Here is a 20,678-nt window from a genome sequence, read left to right as displayed (position 1 = left end):
CTAAAAAAAAAAAATCACAAAAGTTACATTAGAGTTTGTAAATTGTCAGAGGTAACCCAGAAGGTTTTACTTACCAATATTTTATAGAACATCTGTTGAAATACATTGCCTAATTTTTCATATGCTTCAAAGAAGGCATTGATATTATTTTTGGATTTCCCCTAACCTGTACTTTTGAAACCAGAAGGACTGCAGCATTTTAAAGAGAAGAACATTTTCCCTTTTTGCTTTCAGCCTATTTAGCTATCACCCTTGATGCACACATTTTATGTTTTAGTTTCATTTCTTTGTACAATTGAGACAATATCACTTCCCAGTAAGAAAATGGCTTATGGAAGATTCAGGAAACTACTGATACTCATTACACTTTCTTAATCACAGCTCAATCCAGCTGTTGCAAGTCTCATCTGCTATTGTGTCCTGAGCAAGTTTTTTTTCATCTACACGAATATATCTTCCTCTGTGAAAATATGGTTAAATATATGGTCCTGTGTGGTACTGCTAAATTTGATTGAAATGCAAAGAATTAAATTCCTAGATTCCCCCCCCCATTTACTCCATTTTCTCTATTTATTTATTTATTTATTTATTTAAAACCACAGTTCATTTGGATCAGAGATCATCATCAAGAATTGCATTAATGATTATTAATTATATACCATGCCATTCTAATTGCCTGTTTACTAGTGGAGTTGACTTTATGCACTGTTTCTCCTTCGTGTGGAAGAAGAACCTTCAACTCTAGGGTGATGAATCATGTTTCTGGTACACAGCTGACAAGATAGAAAAAATACAAAGGAGCGTGACCGTACGCTTCAGGACTTGGCTGCAAGTTTATAAGAAGATTAATCAATGTTAGGAAGAAATAAAACAAAAAATGAGAATATATCAACCATTCTTCAAAGCAGGGAAATTCATGACAGATATTCTACATGGGCAGGAGGATAAGTTGTATGGTGACTGGTGGAATGCATATATTATAAATTATTTTTTTTTTCCCCCATGCAGAATCATCAAAAGGAGTTTGGGAAATCTCTAACGCTTTTAATTTATACTGCTGGGATTTCATATGGATTCTCCAGGGAAAATGAGGGTCTCTGTACTTAAAAACGAATGTGTAGGTTCATTTAGAAATGTACAGGGATTCTCTGTTAAATACAGAGTAACATGGAGCCTTAACATTTCAGGAAAAAAAGATATTTCTCAGGGCACGCAACTTGTATTCTTTTTCCCAGGTTCAGTGATACACTGCAGGTAAATGGAATCAGATCTGTTTCTTAGTCCGTTAATCTGCATTTTATTTATTTGAACCCCTTATGTTGCTTCAGAGGATGTGCTGTAAAAAATAAAAACAATAATTATATCCAGTAATCCCCCTTTTTAACCCAACCCTTTTCATTCTGGGCTGTCTTTCATCTGTAGCAGTGCTGTTTAGAACATGCATTCATATTCACAACACTTCGGAACTCCTCAATGAGTTCAGCATGCATTTTTGGCATTATTATCTAAAGATTATAAAACATTTGTCTTGTAATCTTAAAAACCTTAAGTAAAACACATATGCTTGTTACAGAATATGCTGAGTTTCTACACTGCAAAGGGAGGAAGTTTACAGATTTTGATGAAGTTCGTCAAGAAATTGAAGCTGAAACAGACAGAGTAACAGGAATGAATAAAGGCATTTCTTCAATACCTATTAATTTAAGAGTATATTCACCACATGGTAAGTAAAGCCATTCTACCCTATATTCAGTAGTTTAACATTTATATATAATCGTGTGTGTGTGTGTGTGTGTGTGTTCTCTCATCGTTTGACCAAGTAAACTTCCAGAAAGATACAGTTCATAAAATTGGCTTCAAGTAAAGGTTCTGAGTGTGTAATTTGTATATGTTCTGAAAAGGCTTGTACATATTTAAATCCTTCTCTTTTCTTTAACATTGAAACCTCTCTGCACCGTGAAACTGGCCTATTGTAGGTCCCTGTTTTTTACAGTGGATATAATCACTGAAAACCAATTTTAAAATATATTAAGGTATGGTATATCAAGCTGCATTCTTTCAGAGATGCCTTACTACTACAACCTGTGCTTAGCCTCACTACTGAATTTGGGTCTTACCTATCACCGGTGGTGATGATAAGAAAAGGCTGCTGTAAGGGGATGCAAGAGCAGTCCTTGGCACAGAGCAAGGAGTGCTGGGGCTCTGTGTAGGGGATTGTTGTCCATCAGGGGAAGCTGGGTTGCAAACAGCAACCTGCTATTCTTAAACGTTGCTGACCCCTGGCATAGACCATAAAGCTTTCTTTTGCCTCATCTGTCAAGCGGACAGGTAGTAGCTAGTCTAGAAAAAACATTTTGCTTTGTAACTTCCTCCAAGAAGGCTTTCCAACAGGTTGCTGCCTTTTCTTGAAAAAATATCTCTGTATTTTTTTATTTTTTTTTGCCAAGGCCTTTTTTCTTTCTGTCTAAACTGATGTCTTGATCAAGAACTAAAAGAGCTTAAATAAGTAGGGAGAGAAGCAGGGATGACGATATACCTGACTGACAGCTTTAGTCTTCCAAGTGGGAACATTCTGTACTCAAATGCTTCAGTATTGTACAGACCTGCCACAGATATTAAGAGCTGAGCGGGAGTGGGATATCATGCTTTGCCTTATAGCTCATCAGTGGAGAGGATTCTCTTGGATGTTCAGAATAATTTGAGCAATAGAAGGGCTGAGGTGTGTGTGTGTGTGTGTTTCCCGTCACCTGCTGTGGTGCAGTCCTTTGAGTACAGCAGCTATTGCCTAAATCAAATGATTTAGTTTAATCTATGTGGTCTCCTCCTTCTGGGAATCCTTTTTTTCCTGCTCAGGAGGCTGTATAAGAAGAATACCCTGTCACTCCAACTCACTAACCACCCTTTTTTGGCTCCCACAAGCAAGGTGGGCGTTCAGTTGCAAAGTTGATCCTATGATAGCGTAATGAAAATATCTATCTTCCCCTTTTTTTAAATTTTTCTTACTTTGACTTTGGAGAATTTCCTGTAATTGTGAATGGTCAAATTGATTCTCATGACAGAATTTTAGTTCCTGAAAATGCCATGCTCATTTGGTTGGACTTCATTTCAGTAATGTCTTAAAAGAATCTGCTGGGGACTGAATGGCCCAACTATTGGCCTGCTTTAAGGTTTTTACTCTTCTGTTCAAGTTGGCTGAGATCAAAGCCTGGATGTCTGAAAGCTTTGATTGTCTCAAAGTTGTCTTCACCTCCAGCAGTGCTGCCTAGCAGAGCTCCCATATGCCCTGCTTTGAGAATGATCCAAGAAAATGTGAGCAGCTACCTTCCAAGACATAATTCATAATAAACTGGTTCATGTCTATATGCAGTCATCTGCTTCGCAGTCGTACTGCTTCTCAGTTGCATCATCTCTACTTCTGCTTCTAAAATGGGTAGCTATAATGAAAGTGGCTCAAATGGCCAAGAAGTGTCCAAGAGTGTCGCTTGCAAATCAAGGGAAATGGTTCTTCCATGGTATTTAGCAGTGGTGAGACCTCACCTGGAGTATTGTGTCCAGTTTTGGGACCCACATTTCAAGACGGATGTGGATAGTTTGGGAAGAGTTCTGCAAAGAGCAGCAAAAATGATTAGAGGTCTTGGAAGCCTGACTTAAGAAAGGCTGAAAGAACTAGGGGTGTTTAGTTAGGAGAAGAGGGGATTTGATAGCAGTCTTCAAATACCTGAAGGGCATTACAGTGAGGATGGAGATGGGCTTTTCTCTGTGACTGTACAGAACTGAACTAGGAGTAATAGCCTCAAGCTTCAGCAGGGGCAATTTGGGTTGGAGTTTAGGAGGAAGTTCTTGACCTATAAGGGTGGTCAAGCATTGCATCAGGCTAGCTAAAGAACTTTTCAAATCTCCATCCTTGGAAACTTTCAAGAGCAGGTTAGACAGACCCTTGGCTGGGATGGTTTAGTTGAGGATGATCCTGCCTTGACCAGGGCGCTGGACTAGATGACCTTGTGAGGTCCTTTCCAGCACTACTTTGCTCTGATCCTATTACACCTTCTTGCCTGTAGTTATTACCTTGGTACTTGTGCTTCCTGAGGGGAGGAAGTTTCCAGTTTGTTTTCACTTTTGTTGGATCCTGTGCACAATCCAATTTACTGTTCAGCTGGTTTCTAAAGTTCTAGAAAACTGAAGAACCTTTATACTGGAACAGTGTCCTCCTCTGGGGCCAGGTCTGAAGAAGCTTCCATTGGTAAGCTATTCAAAGCTATCACCTGTTTCTTAGGTTCCACCTTCCATACGGACCACTGTGTGGATCCAGATTCAGCAGCTAAGTAAAGCCTTCATTGGGTGATGAAATCAATTCAGCCTCTCAAGTCCTAGAATGACCTTTTCCTAAGAGAGGCAGTCTAGTCCCTTAGTGGATTTTTACACGGCAAACTGCAGAGTCAGTCAAAGATTCCCAAGTTACCTTGGGTTCCAGGAGCAGTATAACTATAGTCGTGTGGTATTGTGTGTGGAATAAAATATATTGCATCTTAGCAGGGCTAATTAGACTGGGCAGAGCATTGTGCCACTGAAGCTTATGTCTTATTTTCAGTAATATAAAATATGTCTTATTTTCAGTACCCATCATGTTAGCAGGGGTTGGGCTGGCTACAGCAGCATCAGAGACTGGGCCAAGAGTGACAGCAGCTGCAATTCTTGTTCCCCTTCTAAGAGGGTGACAAGGGTTTGTGCCCTGGTTGCCCAGCTCATTAAATTATTACCTGTATTGCTATTGGCCTGTAACGTAGAGCAAGTAAAACTTGTTTGTTGGATAACTTTGGGATGGCCAGCATATGCATGGTCCTTTTTTCACAAATTCTACCTTTAGTATCTAATTATATTCTTAAAAATGAGACACCAGTTGAAAAGTGCTGCTGTTGATAATTGCAATTTTGTAAGTTAAGTCCTGATTTGAATTGTTTGTTGCCATTGTGTTACAAATATTGCGTACCTTTTTAAAGCTAGTTATATAAGATTCTCTGTACTTCTGAAGTAGGCTATATAAATTGATGTGTCAGTATTCACTAGGACTTCAGACTTTTGATTCGTTTGTACTCGTCCCCTGCTTCATGTTACATATACTACACAATTAACTGGTTAATCATGCAATAAATTTATACCAGCCACACATGCAAAGTAATTATCTATGACAAAAATGACTATCCAACTATAAAAAGAACCAACCAGCTACAAAGTTAGTGCTTGAATATTGTAACAACTCTATAGCTGATTTCTATCCAGCTTTAATTTGAATATTAGCAGGGACCTAAGTGTGCAATATTGTTAGTAAGGCTTGTGGTCTTGTGTCTTTTCAGTGTTAAGCTTGACCCTTATTGATTTGCCTGGAATCACTAAAGTGCCAGTAGGGGATCAACCTCCAGATATTGAACAACAGATAAGAGAGATGATTATGCAATTCATCTCTCGAGAAAACTGTCTGATCCTGGCTGTGACTCCAGCCAACACTGATCTTGCCAACTCGGATGCATTGAAGTTAGCTAAAGAAGTAGACCCTCAAGGTAAGTGTCAGAGAATGTACACCTTTCCTGTCCTAAAAATATTGTTAGTAAAAACACATTATAATGTGCTGAGGTAAACAATGCATTTAACAGTGCAAGAACACAACATTGATTCTGAAAATCTTAAATTTTGACATAAAAATACAGAATTTCTGATCATGCAGGAGAATTCAAAAGATATTATAAATGTAGTTTAAAATTTACCAACTTATGGCAATTGCATAAAATATACCTCATTGTGGAAAGGGTTATGCATCCCTAGGAACAGTACTGAGCATAGTGGGACCTTTATGCTGATGGTAGCCTTTAGGTACTTCTATACTATAAATGTTATAAAGTGATTGTTTTCTGGGAGTGCCTAGCTCATTGAGGTAATGCACACAACAAGAAGAGTTTAGGTTGGCAACATAATAACACCAGTCCCCTGCCATGTGGGGGATTAAAATGCAAAACTCTTAAGAGGTGTGAACTTTGTGAATTACCACAAGCATTTCCTCTTTCTCTGAGCAGTCATAGTGATGAACTCAAGTCATCTTGAGTCTATCTTAGTTCTGGAAGGATAGTCTATTACAATATCTTGAGTAAAAAATATAAGTTTGAAAGAATAACAGGTCAGAGGTAGGCTTCAGGAAGAGTTTGATGGGATAGTAGCAAACCAAAAGGGATGTGTTGCCAGAAGTGAGGGCTGCAATACTAGCCACCAGTGATAGCACTACAGCCTCTAACAAGCAAACTTCTTGTCTTTGTTTAGCATGGCTTAAATTACTTCATATGTGGTTGATAGGACCAAGTCCACTTGACAATGTGTAGGAGGCTGTTTTCAGCGGTTGTTCCTCAGCTCTGGAATTCCTTCCACCTTCACGTTCTCCAAACACTGTGTCTGGACATCTTTCAGAAGCACTTTAAAACTTTTCTGTTTAGGTAGGAATTTAGCAAGTGAAGCTAGCCTGGGATTTCCATTTTATGTTGATACTGTACTTGATTTTTTAGTTGCTTTGTTTTCCTGTTTTATAAGTTCTGCACTCTTATTGTAAGCCACTCTGACCCTTTGTTGGGAAGGGTGGCATATAAATCAAAGAAATAAATAGACATCCATAATCTTTGTTGTGCTGATCCTTTGCTTATAGATGATGGATGTACACAGAATTTATCATCTGTTCTTGCACTCCCCCTAGTTCTGAAATGTTTCAGAAGTTTTTAATAATAAATAAATAAATAAATGACCAATAACTTCAATGCATCTCTCCTGTACAAAATTCCCTGAGTAGAGCTATAAGACTGGTGAGAAAATACTTTTTTTTCTTTATCTAAGTAAAGTCATCACAGGTCAATGAAGTGTTGGTTTTCTTTAGTTTTAAGTGATATTTTCTTATTATTTTCCTGATGGTGCAGGACTTAGAACCATTGGTGTCATCACAAAATTGGATCTGATGGATGAAGGAACAGATGCCAGAGAAATTTTGGAGAACAAATTACTCCCTCTTCGTAGAGGTAGGCATTCAAATCCATATGCCCATTGCTTCTGTAGCAAAGTGGTGATGAGAAAACAGGTATTTAGCAACCCAGAAGGTAGCTTAATTTTAACGTAGTGCTGTGTTCTGGAGCTGAGGCAAAGGTTATGGGGAACCCGAGTTCATTGCTTTTACCATTGCACTAAATTGTGAAACAGCAAATGTAACAGGAGGCTGTACTTATTTTTCCCTTGTTGGAATGTTTATCAGAAAACAGGCTGGGCCAGTGGTTTTTAATGGGAAGTATGAATTTTGGTTACCTGTAAACATCTTTTTCCCATGACAATCTGTTGATCCTCACAACAGAGGAGTCTGTCTTGTCTTGATGGACTTTGGAAGCAACCACTGGAATGCTGATACCGCCTCTATAGGCTAAGCTCTGCTTCCTTTCAGAAGCTTTGTCTATGATTATTTCTGGAACCATAGACATATTCATTTCCACTGTTAGATTTCAAAGTCATTTTGGATTAGAACAATACAGTCTCACTGAGTAGATTCTTATGTCAATACCCCTACACAGAAAGCATTTCAGCTACAATGATATCAGACTAGATGACAGGAAAGCTTAGGACCAGGGTTCTCTATTTTATTTTGTTCGTTGCCTCAGTGTTTTTCCATTTCAACATGGTCTCTCCCCAACTTATACCTCATTTAAAATTTACACCACAATTTTAGATATTACAGAAGTTAAGTCATTGACTTCCATGGAGATGTACTTGCTTGTATTGAGTCTGAACTCTTTAGAGCCTATAACCCTCTTCACACTATTTAAAGCAATACCCAGAATGTTTGAATTTGAATATTTTTGTGTGAACTAAGCCAGCCTGAATAAATTTTCTATGCACTGTACTATGATGAATAACTGCATTGACTTATGCAATAGGATTTATTTTGTTTTAGGGTATATTGGAGTTGTAAACCGAAGTCAGAAAGACATTGATGGCAAGAAGGATATTAAAGCAGCTCTGCTGGCAGAAAGGAAATTCTTCCTTTCCCATCCAGCCTATCGGCATATGGCAGATCGGATGGGAACACCATATCTGCAAAAAGTTTTAAATCAGGTACAAGCCAAACGATGTGTGTAAAAAAAACCAAAAAAAACCCCCCAAAAAACCCCCTCTTTTTTTAAAGTCCGGCTCCGTATAAAATGCTTTAAAATCAGTGTTGCAGTGCAACTGGGTAAATCCTTTATTTTCCCAACACAAAAGGCAAAGCAGTTTTCTGTGTTTTTACAGATTAATATAACTGTGACAAAACTGATTATTACTCTTTTGAACCACTCAGTTTCTAAGAGTTCTATGGGTAATGTAATATTCCTGGTAGCAATTATTAGCTTGTATGGAAAGTAAACTTCAGGTTTTAGTGACAGGTTCAGCTAAGTTCAAATATGAAAAGTATAGTGTATGTTCCAAGGACATCCTTAAATTTCTGAACCAATCCAATCATCTTGCCAACACGCTTGCCATTCCTGTATGTCCACCTTGGTGAGACATTTCTCAGATTTCAGTTTTAGAAAGTTTTGTGTCTGTACCTGGAAAAGACTGTGAATCTTGGAAAGTTCACCTGTTGTTGTTTTTTGTTTTGTTTTGTTGTTTCTAAGAAGAAAGAGACTGAATCGCTAGCTGCTTTCACATATTCCTGCCATGATCTATCAGGCCTGTAACTTGATGGCCCTGTTGAAGCATGTTCTGTGTGGGCCAGAAAGTCTTCTAGCAAGGAACAGCAATTCAGTTTGTGCTGCAGAACTGGTTTCTGAGGCCTGTTACAGCTTTGCTTGTGTTTAGGAGATCTTCGTTTTGTGTGATTTTTTTTTTTTTTCTTAGGAAACACCATATTTTTAAGATGTGAGATAGTAAAACTTCAGGAAGTGTTTTATCTTTTTCAGTTTACATTAGGGTGTTGTTACACAGTAACTTAAATGCGTGTTAAGGGCCTTTAAAATAGGAGTGACCATGTATTAGGCCAAGGAAATATGTGCTAAGGGCCCTCTGAGCAGTTTGGAGATAATCCTCTTCCATAAAGGATTATCTCTAACTGGGTTTGGACAGCTCATGTTGCAGTCATGCGTGACTGCTCCATAGGCCCAAAACTAATTGGAAATGGTCCTCCAGCATCCCAGGAGGCATCATTCCCAGCTGCTCTGTCTCTTCCCACAGTGACAGTGGGGGCAGCCAGGGGAGAACCTAAAGGCAAGAATCCCGCTTCCGTTCCTGTTTCCCATTTTGGGCACATCCCAGCCACTGGGGCTTCTGGCCCCTGCCCCTTTCCCTTTATCCCTCCCCCTTCCCCTCTGCTGCAATCCTGCTAATGCAGCCCAGTATGCTGCTAGCCTTCTTAACAAGAGCATGTTGTTGTCTCATATTCCGCTTATTTCCTACTGTAACTCCCAGGTCCTTTTCTGCAGTGCTGCTGTTTAGCTGGTCAGTCCTCAGCCTGTATTAGTGCAGTGAATTGTTCCATCATAAGTGCAGGATTTTGCACTCATCCTCATTGAACCTCATGAGGTTTCTTTTGGTCCACTCCTCCAATTTGTTTAGGTCTCTCTGAATCTTAGCCCTACCCTTCAATGTATCTTTTAGGGGTGTGCAAAATGGGCCCTATTCAGTTCGGCTTGAATCAGGGACAGTGATTCCATTAATTAATTCAGATCACCGTCCCTTATTCAATTTGGCCAAATCTGAAGATTTGATGCTGGTTCAGAGAATCAGCGATTCGGACATAGACACAGCTTTAAATGTTTTTTCTACATACCTTGAGGTACCAGCACAGCTGGGGTGCATGGTGCGTTTCACAGCAGTGTTGGGGGGGGACCCTCCATGTGCTCAGCAACAAACCTGGAAGTGGACCGGAAGTACTTCCAGTCCACTTCCAGGGCCCTCCCCACCCACCCACCTGGCTTGGCAGTAGGCCACAGGGGGCCCGGGTGCTTACCCCTCAGACCTAGGAGGCACCAGTCACCAAGCTGCGGTGTGCGGGGGGGCCCCCCTGTGAGCTCCCCAGCAGACCCAGAAGTGGACTGAAAGTGCTTCTGGTTGACTTCTGGGTCTGCTGTCAAGTGCGTGGGGGAGCCCCCCACACTTCTGTGGGATACTGCATGCGCCCCAGAATCGCAGTGTTCACAAGCCACTTGCTACCTAGAGATATGTAGAAAAAACATTTAAAGCTGTGTCTATGTCCAAATCGATTTGGAGGGTTCTGATTTGATTCAGAGAGATTAAAGGATCTCCTGATTGGATTTGGAGATATGGCCACCCGATTGGACCGAATCTCCCCCAGATTGAATCAGGGACCGAAGCTTCGCACAGCCCTAGTATCTATTACGCCCCCCAGCTTGGTGTCATTTGTAAACGTGCTAAGGGGTATTGCATCCCATCTTCCAGGTCGTTGATAGGGATGCTGAACAAAACCAGCCGCTGGACCAACCCCTGGGGCATTTCACTTGATACCATCTCCCAACTAGACATTGAGTCACTGATTACTGCCCTTTGGGCCAGACAATCCAGCTAGTTTTGTATCCACCTTAACAGTCCATTCATCCAGTGCACTTCCTTGGATTGCTTGCAAGAATGTTGTGGGAGACCATATCAAAAGCCTCACTAAAGTAAAGGAATATCACATTCATTGCTGTCATGACATTCACAGAGGCAGTCAGCTCATCACAGAAGGCAGTCAGGTTTGTCGGGCATGACTTGCCCTTGGTGAATCCATACTGACTGTTCCTAATCACCTTCTCCAAGTGCTTAGAATGGATTCCTTGAAGACCTGCTCCATGACTTTTCCAGGGACTTAGTTGAGGCAGACTTGTCTGCAGTTCCCTGGATCCTTCTTCTTCCCTTTCTTAAAGATGGGCACTCTATTTGCCCATTTCCAATCATCTGGAACTTCTCCCAATCACCACAAGTTCTAATAGATAATGGTCAGCAGTTCTCTTGCTTCTGAGGGACAAACAGGGAAGAGGAACCTGCCTGCCACTACTACTGGTACTCTCTAGGCTGACCCTAGCTCAGAGAGTAGTGGGGGCAGCTGGTGGGTTCCTCTTCCCTGCTTGTTTCCCCAAGATAATGTCGGGAGCTGCAGGTGAGCCAGATGACAGCTGGTTGGGGTTAGCTATGAGGACCTAGTGGGGACCGGGAGGGAGTTCTGAGCGGCAGGGAGGGCGCCCCAGCATAGAGGGGATGGGTGGGACAATGGCAGGCCTGATCTGGGCTGGTGGGTGGGGAGGCAGGAGGCGGCAGGCTTGATCTGGGAAGAGGAGTGAGGATCCAGATTGCAGGCAAGCAAGGACTGGCAGGCCCAGTGGGTTCCTGCCAGCTCCCTTGCTACCTACAGTTTGGGCCACCTACCCTGCCCCTGAGAGCAGGTGAGCTGGGCAGGCACAAAGCTAGCCTGGCTCCTAGCTTGGCTCACCAGCCTTCTAAGGGCAAGTCAGAGTAGTGCACGTTACAGGAAGTATTAACCCTTAATGTGCAACTGCTCAAAGCATGTGCTAATTTTACCACCAATTAAAATTAGTATGTGCTACATGTAATGTGTAACAAGGCCCTTATTTTACCAGCATTGTCTGTATTTACTCAAATCCAAGATGAAGGTTTTCCCTCCCTCCCCAAACAGCATGGGTGGAAAAAAAGCCTCATCTTGGATTTGAATAGGGGATAGGGGGCAGGCAGCAGCTCAGCTTCAGCTTTGGCTTCAAGTACAGGCCCAGAGCAGGTGGTGGCTCAGCGCTGGCTCTCACCTCCGGGGCTTGGGGCTGCAGCCAAAGTTGAGCTATTGCCTGCCCTGGGCCAGGATGTCTCACGTGGCAAGGAGTTCATGTATAGAATCCCGTTATTTGGGAGTCACCTCAAATTCAAAGTCAACTTTTATTTGGGTAGATATAGTAATTCTTTGGCATTTCACTGCTGCATGAAACCACACACTGCCACACACCTCAATATTTATTTATTGGATTTATGTGGGTTTATAAGTATGTGGAAAATATTATGCTGTAGAGGTTCATGCAAGTTGTACCCATGTTATTACATGTGTTGGTGCCAATGGCTCTGTTGGAAATTCAAAACTCTGGTTCCACAAGGTGGAGCTCCAAGAAAACTCCAGTGTTTCATTCCATGGAGAAAATAACTCGGTAGAACTTTTGTTTAGAGCCTACAGGCTTCTCAGAACAACTCTTTTTTTAAAAGTCTTTATTTGTTTGGGGAGGGGTGTAGAATGTTGGCTATAGGATGTAACTGCAAACCAAGGAGCTGTACTTATTGGTACATAAATTAATTGCATCATTGTCACTTAAAGGTTGAAACCCCCCCATATTTAGCAGATGGAAGATGCAATAATGGCTTATTTATAAAGTTAGGAAATTCAGGTAGAAAATTGAATGTGTGAGTGGAGAGAATGTTACGGTTCCAAATACAGTCATCCAGACTGATAGATCCCAAACATCAATAAATCAAGCAGTGTTCTCGAAGAATATGACAACTAAAATAATTCTTGACCTTTCCCTGATATTAGTTAGATGCTATAGCAACCATTTCTTCCTTCCTGAGCTTATCCATCTTTCTACCCTGTAGTCCATATGCTTTACTTTATGAATGTGGTATTGTATTTATTTCAGCATTACTCTTGCCATGTCTTGGACCAGCCCCAAAACACATTAGCTATATTTTTTATAAGTCATTCTTCATATAGTGTCAAAAGTGTACTTAGAAGTGATCCAGGACCCAAAGAGCTCACAAGCCAAATAAGACATTGGCAGTACTGTCCAAAACATTCCAGGTCCCATCAATATATATATATAAAATGTACATGAACATAAGTCAAACTTTACACACTCAGTGAGTGTTCCCCCTTTGCTTCCCTCTTATAAACTCTTCAGTGCTTGTGGGATTAGCACTGGTAAAATGATATAAGGAAAGATTTTTTTTCAGAATTGTTGGTACAAAAAGCTTTTATAGTATAGAGCAGGAGGTCTGCTTCCTAAGCCCAAGGAACAAATGTATTATTTAAAAAAGACAAGCTGTCACAAAAAAACTGTGTAGGGGCAGGTTTTCTACCACTTCCTAGTCTTTGTATGATGGGAGCTGAAAGCACTTGCAGGACTTCTGTGTGAAAATCTAGAGTGAACATTGTCTGTTTCTATACCTTGCTCCCCCTATTCCTTAATTTAGAAATAGGGAGCGGGGTGGCTAAGGCATTTGCTTGTCTCAAGCTACCATGTTGGGACCATTACCAGATGGCACAATTCAGTGCATCTCTCAGGCTAATCTGATCTGGACTGAGCAAGAAGGTACTGTAACTGGTGACTTTCCCAGTATCTCATTCTCTTTTTTATACTGTCTTGTGTTGGAAGGTGCCACCCTTTGTTAGATACTTTATTATGCTCAAACAGGGAAAGTTTAGCTCTTATTCTGCTGTCCTTGGGACTTAGCTTGGCAGAAGCTATCAGGGATGCTTCTGGGTTTATAGGAAAAAGTGACTAGAGTTAGTTGGGGAGATGACCCTTACTTCCTCCCTGTAGTAAAAGCGTTAGTTCAAACATTCCAGTTTAAAAGTTGCAGGACGTATAGCTCAGGTATTGTACTTTCAGCTTATACAAACAACACATCTTAACACAGTTGACCTAAAAAGTCACATTTTGGAGCCTTGAGGGCTGCATGTTTAACACCACTGCTCTATCTATGGGAATAAAAGAAATATTATACTGGAGATTTTCCAATAGTGCACATGTAGTCCTTGAAGTAATCACCTCTTCAGTGGAATAGCCAGGACTTGCTGTGTTGTCCAAAGGGAATCTAATGGGTCCTTAAAACCTTTGTAGGGTTGAAGATTGCTAGAAGGAAAATGTTCAAACTTTGGATGGCTTTGAGACTTTTATCCATGTAAAGGTCCATTTAATTTACTCCTAGATAACTTGAATGTATGATAGTGATACAATATGTAGAAAAACTTACTTGTTCACATCTGTAGGGGTGTAGAAATGTTCATACGTTGAGTGTGGCTGGGAGCTGGCTTTTTCTCTGGATTACAGCAAAAGAGAGAGGAACAGAGCAATGGAGACAACCTAAAACTGGAGGGGAAGAGAAGAAAATAAATGTTTGGGGGGGGGTGGCAGACTAAGAGAAAGGGGGAGTTGAGTAACTAAAGCTGTCAGGTGCTCTTCGTTCCCCTCATTGAGTGGGAGGTAACTTTACTCCTCATTCTCCCTCATTTATGGCCCTTTTCAAAAAGAAGCAGAAGGCATAAATGAAGAGGAGTTGGAAGACTGAGGATTTCCTGTGTGCTGAGGAGTGGGGACAGCAGCAAAGTAATTCTGCAATGGGGTTGAGATAGAGCAGTGCTTGAGGGTGTCATTTTCTTCTGGAAGGGGATCTAGGATTAAAGTACTGAGTGCTAAGAGATGTCTTTGGAAATTAAATGTGTGTGGCTTTTGTTGACATGGCTGAGTAAGTACTCCTTACTTACACAAGTGTTCTTAGTGGTCAGCATAATGAGGAGACCAGGAAATTGTTCAAGCCTTGATATAATGTGGCCAAGAAAAGAGGATTTTGTTTTGGCTTATGGATATGCCTGTTGGATCAAAGGGAAGTACACTGGAGGGCCTAGCATGGGTCATAAGTTTTTTGTTGGGCATTCAAAAGGACGCGTCCATCCTTTACAGCCATCTGTATTCACAGTATTAAAGGATTTTTTATTTAACTTTTTCAGCAACTCACCAATCACATTCGGGATACATTGCCAGCCTTCAGGAGCAAACTTCAGAGCCAAATGCTTTCTATAGAACATGAAGTGGAGGCATACAAAAATTTCAAACCGGAAGATCCAACTAGAAAGACCAAAGCCTTACTGCAGTGAGTGTGTACTCTTAGTTTTTTTTCATATGTGTAAATTCTGTCTCATTTAAGTTCAGGAGGTGACTGTTTTCCAGTAAAAGGAGAACTTGGGACACTATGCAGTTGCCAAAGAGGTTAACAAGGCTCAAGTTCCAAAGACACTTATACTTTTAAGAGGGGTTTCCCATATCATAGACATTAGGGCTGGAAGGGACCTCGGAAGATCAAGTCCAGCCCCGTGTCCGAAGGGCAAGAAGTCAGCTGGGGTCATAGGATCCCAGCAAGATAAACATCCAATTTTCTCTTGAAGCTGTTCAATGTTGGTGCTTGAACCACCTCCGATGGCAGGCTGTTCCAGACCTTGGGGGCTCGGACACTAAAGAAATTCTACCTTATGTCCAGCCTGAAACCGTCTTGCAGCAGTTTATGACTGTTTGACCTCGCCATCCCTTGGGGCACTCTGGTGAACAAACATTCCCCCAGATCCTGGTGGTGACTCCTGATAAACTTATGGGTGGCCATCAGATCACCCCTGAGCCTGCGGTTTTCCAGGCTAAAGAGCTCCATAGCTCTCAGCCTGTCATTGTAAGGTGTGTTTCCTGACCTCTGATCATGTGCGTGGCTCTTCTCTGCACTCTCTCAAGCTTCTCCACATCCTTTTTGAATTGTGGAGACCAAAACTGGATGCAGTACTCCAGCTGTGGTCTCCCCAAGGCCAAGTACAAGGGGAGAATGACATCCCAGGATTGGTATGAGAAGCATCTATGGATGCAAGCCAGCGTTTTGGTTGCTTTACTATCCGCAGCATCAAGTTGAAGGTTCATGTTCATCTTGTGGTTAGTGATGGCCCCCAAGTCTCTTTCTTCTGTAGTGCTAGCCAGCATAGCATTGCTGAACCTATAAAGATGCTGCAGGTTTTTTCCTCCCAAGGTGGAGAACCTTGCATTTTTCAGTGTTAAACACTATCAGGTTCTCATCTGCCCAGTTGCTGAGCCTGTCCATGTCAGCCTGGATCACTCTCCTGTCTTCACGTGTGGATGCTTTGCCCCAGAGTTTGGTATCATCAGAGAACTTGGCCAGTCCACTTCTGACTCCAATGTCCACACCATTAATGAAGATATTGAACAATATGGGTCCAAGGACAGAGCCTTGGGGGACCCCACTGGTCACAGGGCACCATGACGATTGACTTCCGTCAATTATCACCCTCTGGGTCTGACCATGGAGCCAGTTTCCCAGGCAGTGGATCGTGGTGGAGCCAAGGCCACAATTGGCCATCTTTGCCTAGAGGTGATCATGGGATACCAGATTGAAGGCTTTTTTGAAGTCAAGATGTATGACATCAATCTCTTCTCCCTTGTCCAGGTGATAAGTTGTCTGGTCACGAAAGGAAATGAGATAGGTCTTGCTTGACCAACCTGCAACAAACCCGTGCTGGCTATCCCTCAGGGTGTTGGTGTCGGCCAGTCCATTAAGGATGGCCTCTTTAATAAAGTTTTCTAAGACCTTCCCTGGGATAGAAGTCAGCCTCCCTTTCTTGAAGCTAGGCACCATATTGGCCGCCTTCCAGTCTTCGGGCACTACACCAGAGTGCCAGGAGTTCATTCACATAATTCATTTAGTAGTGACGTGTGCGTGTGTGTAGTGCACACATGCACATGCGCACACACAGGAGGGCTACGCAAAGCTTCAGTCGCTGTTTCAATTTGATCCCCAGCGCACTTGGTGGCAGACCCCTAAGTGGATCAGAAGCACTTCCAGTCCACTTCTTGGTCTGCCGCAGAGCGGACCAAGAAGTGGACCGGAAGTGGACCTCTCCCTGCCCCCCACCTTGGCAACTGGTGCCTTCTGGGTCTGGGGGGGCACCCAGGGTCCCCCTGTGGCCAACTGCCGAGCTGAGGGAGCGGGGGCTCCACCATGTGCTCCGGTGGGACACTCCATCTGCCCCACCATCTCAGCATTCACAGGCCCTACATGGTACCTCAAGGTACGTAGAAAAAATATTTAAAACTGTGTCTGTGGCCAAATTGCTGATACTCCAAATTGGCATTGAGTCTTCAGATTCAGCTGAATTGAATTGGGACAGTGATCTGAATCAATGAATTGTATCACTGTCCCTTGAATCGGGCCGAATCTGAATTAAATACGGCTTACTTCGCACACCCCTAGTATTCAGTTCATTATAGTAGTATAAAGCAGTGTCTGTCTATTGCTTCATTTTACTTGCCAAACCTAAATTAAAGTGTTTTTCTTTGAGCATTGTAATTGGGTTATGCCTTGTGTATACTCTTTGCTAAGATGGAATATCCTGGAATGCTGTGCATAGCTCAGGATGCATGGTCTTGTCTTTTAATCAAATGCATGTTTTCTTAAAACAGTTGTCCTCAAGAGTACCAGGTTGGATGCTGTTGATACTCACTACAGTGCAGTTGCATTCTTAGCGTGAGTGCCACCCACACTATATCAAGTTCTTTACTGTGGTATTTGAACAGCTATAATGAGCTACAGTCCAAATCCTTAGGTTTCTCCTTTTTACATGAGGGTTCTTGAGGGTATGATATACTTTACTGTTCTGTTCATTCTTATTTTAAGGGTCAGATATTTTTGTTTTTTAATTTAATACACACATTTAATAGATTTCATAGACATTAGGGCTGGAAGGGACCTTGGAAGATCACTGAGTCCAGTCCTCTGCCCAAAGGGCAGGAAGTCAGCTGGAGCCATGGGATCCCAGCAAGATAAGCATCCAATTTACTCTTGAAGGTGTTCACAGTAGGTGTTTGAATCACCTCTGATGGCAGGCTGTTCCAGACCTTGGGGGGCTTGGACCATAAAGATATTCTTCCTTATGTCCAGCCTGAAACGGTCTTGTAGTAGTTTATGACTGTTCAACCTCGTCATCCCTTGGGGCGCTCTGGTGAACAAACATTCCCCCAGATTCTGGTGGTCACCCCTGATAAACTTATGGGTGGCCATCGGATCACCCCTGAGCCTGCGGTTTTCCAGGCTAAAGAGCCCCATGGCTCTCAGCCTGTTGTCATAAGGTCTGTTTTTCTGACCTCTGATCATATGCATGGCTCTTCTCTGGACTCTCTCAAGCTTCTCCACATCCTTCTTGAATTGTGGAGCCCAAAACTGGATACAGTACTCTAGCTGCGGCCTCACCAAGGCCGAGTACAAGGGGAGAATGACATCCCAGGATTTGCTTGAGAAGCATCTATGGATGCAAGCCAGCATTTTGGTTGCTTTACTAGCCACAGCATCGCATTGCAGGTTCATGTTCATCTTGTGGTCAGCGATGACCCCCAAGTCTCTTTCTTCCGTAGTGCTAGCCAGTGTAGCACTGCTGAGCCTATAAGGATGCTGCAGGTTTTTCCTCCCAAGGTGGAGAACCTTGCATTTTTCAGTGTTGATTAGATGCCATAGTTTGAGTCAACTCTGTGCAGGCTCTACCTTAGTCTGAGTTCTTGATTCTACTCAAGGCTTCTTGATCAAGAAGCCCAGGCACTCAGGCTGCCTATACATGTGCTTGTGGGTGGGTGGGTGGGAACGTTTTAATTAGAACGGTTCTTGGAGAGCTGCTTTTAATTAAAACGAGTCATGTCTGTTAAGCCCCTGTGGGTTTAAAAATGGTTGTGGGGCACTTCATCTAAACCTGATTCAATGAGGCTTAGATAAAGCACCACAGTGGCCATTTTTAAACCCACAGGGGCTTATACAGACAAGGTTCTTTGGGTAAGTGTGATATCTTTTATTAGACCAACACAGCTACATCTTGGACCAGCGTGGCTACAGCCAACAACCCCAGGGTCTTATTCATGTGACAACGAGGCCATGCTGAAGCATTCTAAGTAGAATGTGAAGGAGACTTGATTAATCTAGTCTGGTCTGATAAGTTCTAACTAGAATGCAAACCAACACATGTATAGGCACTTTCACATTTTAAGGATCATGTTTCCTCTTATAGAGGTACAACAAGCTGTTTCTGCACCCTGGGCAACAGTGGCAGCAGTGGCAGTGACAGCTATCCTTGTGCCTTCTCACAATCAGTCACTGGGGCTTGGTGACTCAGTCACCCACCCCTAATTATGCAGCTAGATAGAAAGATGTTTGTTATGGATCAGTATATTTTCTGCCTTCCTTCTTTTGCCAGAGAAAGGGAGGAGATGGGTGATAGTTCAGTCCTGTAAAGAGGATGAAAATTGCTTAAAATAATTACATAACAAGGAAGTTTGCAACTTTCAAGACCAGTACCCAAATACAAATCTGAGCCACTAAATTCATTGTTTTTGTCAGCATTCTGACAGACTTTAATGATGTTTTATTCACACACACTGAAGGAGTAGGTTTCAGAAGGTTTTAGAGGATATGCTGATACAGTAAATGATTTAAGAGATGCTTAAAAAAAGGACCATAGATCAGTGTTGCTTTGATATCCTTTGGGCTTCACTAATTGGGAAAAGGTTTAGTTTCAAGAGGATGGTGTGGGTAATGTCCTAGATATAATTCAGGAGATCTGTGCATTGCTGAACATCCTTTAATGAGGGCTTCCTCTTGCTACTTTCCATACATTCAGATATTCACAGTTGTATACATCTGAAAGTGCCACAGATAGGTCTATGGAAGGAACTCTAAGAATAATTTATCTTCACCTTTTGACAATATGGTTTGTACTTACTTCACCCCTTCAAATGTTTTCACAACTCTATTGGGTAAATGACAACAGCATTGCCATAAAACCCTTAGAAGTCCTGTACAGGATGCATGATCTCCTATTATTCTGGAATTACAGAAAAGGGAGAATGACCATCAAAACTGTAGATCCTTCTTGCAGAAGCTGGTGTCTTTCTATACATTGCTTCTTTTACCACTCTGTTCAATGAGCCAGACACAACATGTCCTTAAGTAAGAATTTCATCATTCATAGATACATTTTGTTTTTGGATCGCCATTTCAGTGGTTGTAGGATAGACAGCAAGGGTGATTATTCTCAGACTATTCCACAAGCAAGGGATGATGGATGCCTCTGTTTATTTGATCAGAGGTTTTGTACTTCTTGGTTAACTTAGCATTGGGTAATTAGGAATTGCCAGGCACTGCTGGCATGACATGCCTTCTAGTGGGATTAGCTTCTTCCACACTCATAACACTTTCTAAAGGAGGAAAAGAGCCAGAAAAGATTTATGGCCAAGTCTATATTCTTTACTCTGCCAAGCCTAAGATCACTGCCAAGAATAAACTCTGCCCACTCACTCCTGCTCTGCCCACATTCAAGCTTGGCAATTAGACAGTGTAGACACTCTAAAAAAAGGGCTCCTGTCTCTCTTGAGACAGCAGGTCTAAGAATAGTGCTGTGGCATATGCTAACGACCTCTGCGAAGCTGTCTACTCTGGCTAATCGTGAGGCTTGGGTAAAGGAGGAGTGGGATGAGGTGGATGGAGCTTATCTTGTCAGTAGTTTTGCATTTGACATGGAGATGATATAAACACGGCCTTTATCCCATTCCACTCCATGGTATTCCCCAGATATCCTTCCTCATCCTTTTTCCTGAGTTCCAGTTCATAAGCTAACTGGAGAGGTAACCTAACTTCCTGTGTTAAAAAAAAGATGACCTATAATGTCAAATGAAAGTTTCTTATTCCTGTGACTTCATTGCATCCAAAGGTAAAAGGAGTAAATGGTCCTGTATTAGTCATGAAAGCAGGAGTGTATTAGTAGGTTGAGATTCATATGGTTACACAAGTCTCTATAATCCTCTCTCTAAACTCATTGATTTGATCTGAAGTTC

At 42.0% G+C, this 20,678-nt stretch overlaps 1 protein-coding gene across 9 annotated transcripts in view; it reads left to right on the top strand.

The window, feature by feature from the left end:
- DNM3 (dynamin 3) overlaps positions 1-20,678 on the top strand; it is a 366,866-nt gene that overhangs the window by 77,898 nt on the left and 268,290 nt on the right. For all 9 annotated transcript variants that reach the window (XM_090049992.1, XM_090049990.1, XM_090049991.1 and 6 more), the window contains exons 3-7: positions 1,574-1,723; positions 5,352-5,555; positions 6,948-7,046; positions 7,967-8,127; positions 14,765-14,907. In XM_090049992.1, the coding sequence (XP_089906118.1) occupies positions 1,574-1,723; positions 5,352-5,555; positions 6,948-7,046; positions 7,967-8,127; positions 14,765-14,907 (757 nt within the window). The remainder of the gene's footprint in view (positions 1-1,573; positions 1,724-5,351; positions 5,556-6,947; positions 7,047-7,966; positions 8,128-14,764; positions 14,908-20,678) is intronic.

Source organism: Crocodylus siamensis, chromosome 5 (genome assembly GCF_052110815.1).
Source record: "Crocodylus siamensis isolate JL-2025a chromosome 5, ASM5211081v1, whole genome shotgun sequence".
In the NCBI taxonomy this organism is placed as follows: domain Eukaryota; kingdom Metazoa; phylum Chordata; order Crocodylia; family Crocodylidae; genus Crocodylus; species Crocodylus siamensis.
The sequence above is the reverse complement of the archived record's forward strand: the minus strand, read 5'-3'. Positions and strand labels throughout refer to the sequence as shown.